Raw genomic sequence first — 12,122 nt, 5'->3', positions numbered from 1 at the left:
CCGCACAAGGATTTCTTCTTCCTCTCACTTCTTTTCTGTCCAACTCTCCAATGCAAGAGTTAATCAGTACTCTCAATCATTCATACCTTCCTCTGATAAACTTTGGAACTCCCTGGCTGCTTCTGTATTTCCATCTTCCTATGACTTTGACTTCTTTTAAGAGAAAGGTTTCAAGACATTTGTCCCTGACTTTTGGCTAATTCCATATCAATCTTTAAGGAAACTGGCATTTTAAGTGAGCCTCTTTTTTAATATTTTGTTGCCCTTGACTGGTTTTCCCTCTTGCATTAAAAAAAAAACTTTAATTTACCTGTAATTGTATTTCACTGTACATTGTATGAAACTGTTTTTTCTTAATGAATATGACTGTCAAATTCAAACAATTTCACGGCTTTCTTTATTCTTAGTTTGCTACGATATTCTGTTCATGGTCACTAGAAGCATAAGCTCCTTGATCCCCTATCATGACGGAAAACAGCAGGTCCTAGTCCCATTGTGGCGATGTCCCGAGGGGGAGCGGAGGACTTGACACAAATTGACATTATTTTGGTGACATAACTAGACAGTGGTCTACCCTTCATATATTACTGCTAAACCTTTTAGTCCCTCCCCAAGGACAAATATTTCCTCTCCTTTCACTACCTCACATATACTGTATATATATATAATATATATATATATATATATATATATATATATATATATATATATATATATATATATATATATATATATATATATATATATATATATATATATATATATATATATGAGAGAAGAGAGCCTTGATGCACAAGACTTTCTTTCTCTAATTCCTATTCTATCCACCTCTCTAATGCAAGAGTTATCCAGTACTCTCAATCTTTCATTCCTTCTTGATTCTGTATTTCCATCTACTTATGACCTGAACTCCTCCAAGAGCAAAGTTCTAATGGACCACATACATGCTCATGCAGCCTGTCCAGCTGCCTGAAGAGTTGGCCAGACAGGTGCCAGTGTCACCCACACACTATTCAGGCCACCTGAAAGAACAGCTCAGTTCTAGCAAGACACTGCAGAGTGACGACTATGGCCTCCCATAGCCAAGAATGAGCTAGATCTACTTATGACAGCAGTTATTGCAGTAACCCAGATATGAAAACGAATACACGTATTTGACACTGCTGTTTCTTGGAAATCCTTTCATCAAAAAGAAGACATGCATATGCAGGGCCATATCACCTCATCTCAGGTTGGCAGCTTTTAATTTTTCTACAAGTCATATGCTGTATTTTTTTTTATTTTTTACTTTTATTTGAACAGCCTTTTAATTTGATTTTCCAGAAACATGGATTTTCCCTATGATTGTTTGCAAATTCCATCTGATAGCACCACTCTTTTTCCTTGGAGCAGTGGGTGATTGGTGCGGCAGACATATTCTTAGCATGCTGCTGACTGCTGTATTGAGTGATGCGGCCTCAAGGCTGCCTGAAGTGCCCATACATGCTTAGTTTTACCGGAATCAGATGTTGGCCAGATGGAGTCAACTTGTCAGCTACAGGTCTCATCAAGTGCCCTTCAGTTGACCTGAACAGGCCACCTGGTGCCCATACTCACTCAGTCGTTTTCCTCAGTATAGGCCACCTGAGCATGTATGGAACCCTTAAGACACTTTTCCTGCAATTTTTGACTACTGCTTTTGACTGTTCTGGAACCAATACTGTAGTGGGTCTTTTTTCTTATTCAATTGCTCTTTTGTTGGCCTTGGCTAGTGTTCATTCTTCATAAAAAAATACATTTAAAAAATTAAATAATGTTAAACACACTGTTTAACTGTAGTATCAATAAGGATGAAGGGAAAGAAACACTTCAAGGTAACTATACATGGATTTATTCATATGCATTTTCTAAAGCTAATCAAGGAGTCTAATTCCAAAGAATATTACTTTTCTGTTCTTCAACATATCTAACTCCTTTATACACACACACACACACACACACACACACACACACACACACACACACACACACACACACACACACACACACACAGTGGGACTGTACATTTTGGCTTAATTCAATTCAACAACACCTGTAATTTGCCTTATTTTACTTTGGTGATATATTGTACTTGCTGCCAACAACAAGCATTTCAGAGATGTAAGCCTTCAGCTTCCATGTTAGTGCTATCAACTACTAGTCTTTCATATATTTACTCTCTCTCTCTCTCTCTCTCTCTCTCTCTCTCCAGAATTTGTAGCATTATTGCATTTCTCTTTTAATTACAATCTCCCTTTCAGCAGTGATCCTTGATATTGCCCTGAACTTTAATTATCTTTTCACAAACAGTGTATGATATACTTACATTTAAATTCTGTCTACATATGATGGCCCAAAGTACATATGAACTTAAATGTGTCTGAATGATACAATGAAAAGCAATGACAAGGCTTGGTTTTTCTAAAGTAGAGGACACAAGCCTGGTTTATGATTTAGATATAATGATTTTGGTCTGCTCTTTCATATACTGTGTCCTGTACTTCAAGAGATTAGTGATACCATCTCATAGACACTTTCTTCCAAAGTTAATAGAAATTTATCAGTTGATTAAGATAGAAGTGGCACTTTCAGCTAACAATATAATTGAAATAAGATGGTCTTCAACGTGACAGAGGATGCACATGAAAAAGAAAATTGAACAACACCAGGGGACAAGGAACTGTAAGAGCAAGAAAGCTGTCTGAAAGTTTTTAAAAATGCACTAATTAATCTTGCTGAATCAATTGAACTTTTGCCCTCAATAATAATAAAAAAATAAATAAATAAATAAAAAATAAAAAAATTTATAAAGGAACTTAATCATTCTTACAATTAAATACAAAATAAGAAACAGCAGATACAGATTACCCAGCCACTTTTTTCCCCACGGTGAAGTCTTAGCAACATTACACAGCCAAGATGATGGTGACAAAGACGCAATGAAAGATAATAATGATGCACCAGTATTAGTTTGACTTGTATTGGATGAGGATGTCACCACCAAGAATGACAGCAGAGGAAGTATGAAAGAGCAAATCCAACTATGAATACACCTCCTAGGATCAACTCACTCCATTAAAGGCTCACAGGTTAGTGTTATGTATTTAGTTTGTACACTCTTTAGGTATCAGATAATGACACACACACACACACCAGAGAGAGAGAGAGAGAGAGAGAGAATTTTATCTTTAACCAAGAAGACAATATTTTTTTCATAATGCAGATATTCAGTAGGTGGATCCTGTGCAGCTCTTACTTTGAAAGTTAAAGTGGCATTAGGTTAAGTTTGAAATACTGAAAACTTCTAAAAGTACCTACTTTCATGATGTCTCTGGGACCAATTACATAACATTTTCACTGAGGCTTCATCTATTTATAATGAAGTTATATTAACAGCAAAGTGTTGTCCCACTGTGTCGCATACTACCTTGACAACTTTTAATGCATAATATTAATAGATCTACATAAAATATAGATCATATTTACCTATATGTGTTATGTCATGTAATGAGTAATGCAGTTTAACATTTGTACATACTAGATATATCTCTTGAGATATGTTACTATTGAGATCATTCATTTATTTTCTATGGTAATGTCATTACATCAATGGAGTAACTTAAGATTGTATTCCTGACTGGTTATTGGTATCATAATAGTTGTAAACATAAAATGTATAAACATAACATTAATTACATATCAAATCACACACACACACACACATACACAGTCAAAATAACAAATTCGGTGTTATAATTATGTACATCCAATGTTACTGACATTCCTACACAACTTCCATTTTATGAGAATATTTTTAGTAAAACAAATGACTGGGAGAGGTTACAAGCAGCTAAAACCATCAAAGCCACACATGATACTCTATTTTCAAAGCTACTCTAACTTCCTCCATTTTTTTCATTACATTCTATTTTGTCATATGCAACAGGGTTGGTCAGACTACACTCTAAAGAATACATTTTACATAAAATATTAGATATTTCAAAAACAGATTTGGAAAATACTATGCTGGAAAATCCAGCTGAGTTTCGTCATATCCAAATAACTGCCTGCATGGTAGCCCCTGCAGTCATATTGTCCTTCAAGATTGTAATATATCTGTGATTGACTCAACAATGCACAATATTATTTTGTTCCTGCTAAGCTACTATATAAGTACATAAATCAAGATTATTATCATAGTTTGGCTTTTTTTTACCATTTTTATTGGCAGTATGTTTTATAATTAACTTCAAAACACCTACCATGGAAACATACAACATATGGATAGTGTGTAAGGATACAGTATTCATACAATGTATTTCAAATGATAACAAATATCTGATCTAAACTATCACTCCCATGAGTAACAATGCATCAATGTGTTGCTGTCACATCATTCAGCAACAGCAGGTCAATAGCATGAGTGTATTCATCGTCTCTCCTGCCTCCATGATAGGCAGGTTGTGTGTACTGAATCATATGGAACAATACACTTCTCTATATGATGCATTTTATGAAAATAGATTTTGTTAGATAATATTGCAAATATTTATACTGCTCACATAATTGAAATTAGGAATCTATTTTTTTTAATTAACCATTAACAGGTTTGGTAGTCATATTCTAATATCTATATGATGTATTTAACAATTATTCAAATATATATTTTTACTACATATGAAACAGGTTACATTTTTCATTTGTATAAATGAGCTATTCTAGGGTTCAACAGCTAATAAAATTTAAAGCAAAACATGGAAAACAATACAAGAAAATCTTAAGTTTTCAAGCAATCATTACACAACAAAGGCATTATATTAATTGCTGGTAAACTGGATGGAGCAGACAGTTATCATTGTTGTGGATTATTGTTCTTTAAGTGCATTGTCTACTTACCATTCTCTCTGCCTTCATTACCTTGCATACTGCTGCATAAGTTTAGCTCTGCATAACCTAAATGGTATTAAGTAAAGCCTTCCCCCATATTCTTGATTGGGTGCACAGCTTTAACTATAAAAGGAGATTCATCTAAGTGGTCTCCACTTAGCTGGAGATTTAAAGCCTGGATCACATTTTGTTAAGTTGGTGTGCTATTGCTCCACAGGTGTGATCTGTAATTTTTTTGTCCTCTCATTCCATGCTTGTTACTAGCACCACAGCACACCTCAGGCCATTTAAAATACCAACAAGTTAAGGTAGATTATAATCAAATGCAACACCAGTACCACTTACAGGGTAGATGTTAATATGCAGGAAAGTGGTTAACACTTTGGTTATAATAAAGAGTGTGAGCAACTCTGGACTTATCTGAGGATCAGACTGGGTAGTCTTGCCATCCCTGGATGCCTGGCACGTAGATCACTTGTCTTTGGTCTTCATTCATTACTGGAATCCAACTTCACTTTCCCACCAAACCCCATCTCTTTCACAAATGGTGCATCACCGTAGTGATCGATCTGTTCATATACTTCTTATCTACATGTAACTTGGAGATTATTATAAACTCTTGCATTTACTACTTTTATTTATGCTTCTAAAAAGAAGTTTCCCTTGAAGTGATCATCACTGTAAATTTCCGTCATTTCTCTTACTCAATGCAGTGAATAAATATTAAGTTCATTGTTTTGTCTAACAGCCTCATACATGCAGTATATGATGACCTATAGCATGCAGAACTCTGGTCACAGCTACTGTATATGTCAGAATATAAAACGACTTTGTATATAAGATGACCCACAATTTTTTAAGGAAAAAGTTTAGATTTGAGCAATTACCACTGTATAAGACAACCCCTTAATGATGGAGGGTGCATCACTAACAAGCCACAACATGAAGCTCTTGTGTGGCTGTTGGTTCCCTCACTTAAGTACGTTAGTTTCATGGTAAAACTCACTATCCCTGTCCTGCAGTTCCAGGTGTTTCTGAGCTCCGAAATGGCAGGAACATGTTTTACTTTCTTTTTCTTTATGATTGAGGTACTTATCGTCACAGGTTTATTGCTGGCGCCTCACTGGGCTCTGGGGAACCATAAATGGCCATTCCCTCACTACCACTGCCACTAGTTTCAAAATACAGCCACCTTTGGTTTATTAACCCATAGTGTTTATAGTACGTACATATACATAACTCCTTGAGAAGTGTTTAGAATGCACAGACACACATGCATATATATATATATATATATATATATATATATATATATATATATATATATATATATATATATATATATATATATATATATATATAATTTTCTTTTAAGAGCCTTTGTACATCCTTGAATTTTGTTTGTATGTATAAGATTTGTCACTGATTAACATAGAAGTTTATGACAAGTCAAGAATGAATCTTTATATAAATCCACTCTCTTCCCAATGTCCATAGTCTTGGAGTGTTTCTTTACACCCATTCCATCACTGAACTATTTAAATAACTTGCACAGGCACTTACAACCATATCTTCCATATAAAATTTCATAGCTCTTACCCTTCCATGCACATGTCTCTCTCAAGTTCTATAGAATGCACTCTTGATTATTGTGTCCTAATCCATAATCCACATCCAGACTCTTGACCTATATGTCAGCCTTCCCATAAAATATCTTCCTGTAACCAAAGTTTGACAATAATACAACTAATTTAACATCTTTCATCACTGACTTTACAGTTCCCAATCTCTTTCTGCAAAACAACAAGAACAAGACTGTCATGTGATCTATCCAGGTTTACCTGTATCATTTTAAAGCAGGATAGAGAAGAGCAATGAGTAAGTTATGTGCATTATAAACATGACTTTTCAATATTTTCACAAAGTACAATGTTTAAAAAACTGTTAAATGTAAGTAAGCATTTACAGTGAATGTAGTTTCATTATAAGGAATCTTACATCTACTAGTTTAGGTCTTGCCATTATAAAACATTCCTTAGTTATCATATCCCTTATAAAAAACTGTACCATCCTAACTATTTACTGGGATCTGCTTCTTTATCCATGTACATAAAATACCACTGCTACTTTTCTAAGCCAGTATTATATAAAAATAGGACATTTATTTAGTGACTTTCTCAATATAGATTAATAAATAGTTTTATTTTCTTTAGGAAAAATCAAAATTTCCAATCAAAGCTCAGGGAAAAGAAAAAAAAATCACAGTGTATATCACTCACACAAAGTTCTCTCCTCATGCACTGAGAAAGTAACAGTATTACTTACAGTAAAATACACACTTCTCCAGATTGCATAATCTACAACACAACATGAACTATAGACAATACTTACATAAATAAAATTCTGCTACTGAACAAGTTATGGCTGTAAAATGCCTCGTGCAATGAGTGAATCCTGCAGCATGTTGTAAAGTTGAAGCTGTTGCTCAGGTTTCAACATGTAAACCTGAAAATATTGAAAAGTCTTAGTTACTTTCACTCAACAGCATGAAGAGGAGGCAGTCTGGCTATCAACACAAACATGGCATGCTCAGTGACCCAAATTCAATTCCTGCCAGAAGCTTGTCATTTTTCAAACCACTGCCAAGTACTTGAAGGTTTGAAAGTTACCTGCATGTCTTCTACCATCACTACCTTATATCATAAATGCATGAGAGCATAGCTTCCTGTGGTGTGACATGTGTCTCTGATGCTTTGCTTCTGCTAATTGGCAAGATTTGAAGAGATAATATGCTGCTTTTGTGTCAGAGATATGTCTCTGTGTGCTCAGCACATAACAGAGGTGATAGTGTGTGTGGCATGGAGGTATATATTCAGTCTGTGGCATGGAGGTGTATATTCCTCTCTTTTTCTTGTCCTCAACCTTCCAAACATTTACTTAAAACAGCCTGTTCTCCCACACTTGCTAGAGAGGTGCTCTACAAAAGGTACTTGAGCTTTCCATCACTTGAATCTTATGCACTCCATATTTCTGCCCAAAATTGTGCCAAATCTTTTCTCCAAACTACTCAAAAATCCTTCATCGTGTCAAAATCTTACATGCTGATGGATCTATAGCACAGGAGAAATAATCACTAGATAACTGATAACCCAATACAGTGGAGACTCAATACTTGAACTTGATCCGTTCCAAATGGCTGCTTGAGTATCAAAAAGTTCAATTATCGTTACCTATAATTCATTCTAATCTTAGCAAGACCTCAAAATTTATAAAAATTTCAATGAAATTTTTTTCCTCTAATTTTTATTTGTACATATTGTAAGTCAAGGCTGAAGTCACCACCTGGTGGGATTCCTGTGAACCCACTAGTGAAGGGCTGTGGCTCACTAACACTTGCATTTTCACACACACACACACACACACACACATACCGGTAGCTCAGTGGTTAGAGTGCTGGCTTCACAAGCCAGAGGACCGGGGTTCGATTCCCCGGCCGGGTGGAGATATTTGGGTGTGTCTCCTTTGATGTGTAGCCCCTGTTCACCTAGCAGTGAGTAGGTACGGGATGTAAATCGAGGAGTTGTGACCTTGTTGTTCCGGTGTGTGCCTGGTCTCAGGCCTATCCGAAGATCGGAAATAATGAGCTCTGAGCTCGTTCCGTAGGGTAACGTCTGGCTGTCTCGTCAGAGACTGCAGTAGATCAAACAGTGAAACAGTGAAACACACACACTCTCCTGACCTCACTCGGGTCGGACGTGTGACCTTGTGCGCTCTCGGGCAGCCACGGCCAGCCTGTTGGCCTTCCCCCCCTCCCCCTTTGTATAAGTTATTAATAGGTTAATTAGTGCTCGCCCTAGTGTTATAATACAAACAATTTTGGATATTATAAGCGAGTGCACGTCTGGACAAACAGTGAAATGAGTGCTGCAGTGCTAAGCTACGGACGCGATGCCCTTATGCGCCGTAGACGTGAGGCTGGGTACCCTCCATCAGAGGTCATTCAATGCCTCAAAAACTTAGTTATTTCGGAATCGTGGATCCAAGGGAGGAAGGAGTGTGGTGCGTCCCATTAAAGTGATCACATCTACCGTAAGGAAGGGGCAGAAGGTTGAGGAGAGGGAATACAAACACTTCAAGTTCCGCGCGTGTGGTATAGTTTTCCCTCTCTCCTCCTTTCCAACATGACATCACTGGCGAACAAGATGGACGAGTTGATAGTGTCAGTGAGATCTAACTGTGCAGACATTGTGGCAATCACGGAGGCGTGGCAGATAACTCCTGAAGTGTGTATGATTCAAGATTTCCAGCTGTTTCACCACCTCAGGAATCAACGCAGGGGGGGAGGAGTGGCCCTGTTTTGCCACTCTGACCTCAGCCCCTCACACCTACACGTCGACGTCCCCGCCGGATTGGAGGCCCTGTGGGTGAGGGTTACCCCCCCTGCCACCCCCCGCAACACAGCCTCCATCACTGTGTGTGTTGTCTACCACCCTCCACGGACCGCCACTGCACGGTTGCTCACTGATCACATCATTGAGACTGCTGATGCTCTACGGGTAAGATTTCCTGCTGCCAAGCTGTGGTGACTTCAACCGCTTGGATATCAGTGAAATCCTGCACCAGCTACACCTCACCCAGGTCGTGGACTTCCCCACTCACCACCAGTCCACCCTCGACCTTATCATGACAGACCTGAGCCAGCAGTACTCGCCTCCCAAGCCACTCCCCCCTATGGGACGCAGCACCCACCTCTCCATCCTGTGGACACCCACCCCCACCACCTCGGTTCCCAGGTCAACTGTCACCAGATCCCACAGGCCCATGCCTGACTCTGACATGAGGGAATTTGGGCAGTGGCTGACACATCACCCGTGGACCGAGGTACTGGAGGAGGAAGACATCCACACAAAATGGCGGAACTACTTCACCACCACAACGGAAGCGTTCCACCACTACTTTCCCACCAAGGATGTCACAGTGGACCCATCTGATGCCCCTTGGATGATGCCCTGCATCAAACGACTCCTTCGTCAGCGTGACAGGGCTTTCCACTCTAGCCCTGACCAGTACAGGAGTTTAAGGAACAGAGTTATCAGGGAAATTAAAAAAGCCAAGGCAAGCTACTACCCAGACAAAATTCACCATCTCAAGCTTACTAACAAACGACAGTGGTACGACAAGATTAAGTCTTTGTGTGGTTTACAAAAACAAGCCTCTTCTCTTCCCTGTGTTTCACACCATTCACCTGACAGCGCGGCCGAAGAGATTAACGGTCACTTCGCTGCGATCTGTCAGACACTCCCTCCCCTTCACTCTACTACTCTCCCAGCCTACCTCCCTGCCTCCTCCCCTCCACCCCCTGTCCAGGAGGTTGATGTTTACAGGAAGCTTCTTAAATTTAAACTAAACAGATCCACCACTCCCACTGACCTCCCATCAAAATTTACAGAGAATTTGCCCCAGAACTTGCCACACCCCTTTGCTCTATCATCAATGCCTCCCTTTCTCAACATTCCTGCCCCGATGACTGGAAGACATCTTACGTCACCTTCTCCCCAAAACTTCCAATCCACAGTCACTGAATGATCTACGACCAGTCGCCATCACCCCTATACCCAGCTTTATCTGTGAAAATTTTGTGTTCGACTGGCCCTATAACAAAATTTTCAACTATTGACACACAACAATTTGGCAATATTAAATCCAGCTCCACATCTCACTACCTTGTCAGCTTCCTGGAATTCGTCCACAGCCACCTGGACAAATGCAACACTTCTCTAGCTATTGCTTTTGTGGACTTCAGAAAGGCCTTTGATCATGTTGATCACACTGTTGTGATAAATAAAGCCATCCCTCTGGGTCTCTCTCCCTACCTGATAGCATGGCTGGCAGACTTCCTCACGGGAAGACGTCAGGACGTCCGTTATCAAGCCTCTATCTCCTCTTTCCAACAGCTCACATGTGGGGTCCCTCAGGGGACCAAGATGGGTCCTCTGTGCTTCCTCATCCTTATCAACGATGCTCTCGTCCACACCCCCCACCACTGGAAGTATGTGGACGACTGCACCGTGGGCGTACCCGTCAACAACACCAGACTTCTCAGCACTTCAGTCCACTCTTAACCAACTACAGACGTGGACGGAGGACAACAAAATGACCATCAACCACACCAAGACTGTGGTGTTGCACATTTGTACCTCCACAGCAGCAGTCCCCCCTCCTCAGCTATCTGTGGGCCCTCACTCTCTCCAGGTGGTCTGCAGCACCAAGCTTCTAGGTGTCTTGGTGGACAATCAGTTATCATGGAAACAGCATGTTTCCACCATCATCAGGTCAGCCTCATACAAGATCTATATGCTGCGCCGACTTAGGTCCCTGGGTGCACCGACAGATGAGCTGAGGGGAGTGTACCTCACCTTTATACTCAATAAGCTCATGTACGCCTCCCTAGCGTGGTCCTCCTCCCTGAACCTCACAACAACGACAACAGCTGGAGAGGGTTCAGAAGAGGGCGTTCAGAGTCTTGGGCCTGCCTACAGTTCCTACGAGGACGCCCTGACCTGCTTGAGTCTGCCAAGGCTGGCCACAAGACACCAGGAAGCCTTGGAAAAATTTGGGGAAGGGCTGCTGCATCATCCACGTCTCCGCCACCTGCTACCCCCAGACGTGCCTCCACCTGACACCAGAATCGGGTGGCGCCCTTAAGAGCACCGCGCACTGACCAGTACCACCTTAGCGCGGTGCCCACTATGGTGCGAGCCATAAATAAATAAATAAATAAGTAAATTCTTGGTTAAATTAGTTCCATAGTTAGGTTAAGCATTTAATTGTTTTAATGTCCCCCCCTCACACTCGAGAGGGTCCGGGTTCGAATCCCGGAGGCAGCGAGGCAAATGGGCAAGCCTCTTAATGTGTGGCCCCTGTTCACCTAACAGTAAATAGATACGGGATGTAACTCGAGGGGTTGTGGCCTCGCTTTCCCGGTGTGTGGAGTGTGTTATGTGGTCTCAGTCCTACCCGAAGATTGGTCATTGAGCTCTGAGCTCGCTCCGTAATGGGGAAGACTGGCTGGGTGACCAGCAGACGACCGAGGTGAATTACACACACACACACACACATATCAAGAAGGAACATCATATCAAGAAGGAACAATGAGACCAATTAAGATATTACTAAAATCACAAGCAGCAGCAGAAGAAGTACTATATAGAAAAACA

General features: G+C 40.1%; 1 protein-coding gene across 1 annotated transcript in view; it reads right to left on the bottom strand.

The window, feature by feature from the left end:
* Positions 1–1,854: 1,854 nt before the first annotated feature.
* The window catches only part of LOC123504702 (phosphatidate cytidylyltransferase, photoreceptor-specific-like), a 33,074-nt gene continuing 22,806 nt past the window's right edge, over positions 1,855–12,122 (bottom strand). The window contains exon 9 of the mRNA XM_045255438.1: positions 1,855–7,410. Within this exon, the coding sequence (XP_045111373.1) occupies positions 7,324–7,410 (87 nt within the window). The 3' untranslated portion in view covers positions 1,855–7,323. The remainder of the gene's footprint in view (positions 7,411–12,122) is intronic.

This window comes from Portunus trituberculatus, chromosome 17, assembly GCF_017591435.1.
Source record: "Portunus trituberculatus isolate SZX2019 chromosome 17, ASM1759143v1, whole genome shotgun sequence".
Taxonomy (NCBI): domain Eukaryota; kingdom Metazoa; phylum Arthropoda; class Malacostraca; order Decapoda; family Portunidae; genus Portunus; species Portunus trituberculatus.
Note: the sequence above shows the minus strand (reverse complement) of the source record. Positions and strands in the feature narration are given on the sequence as shown.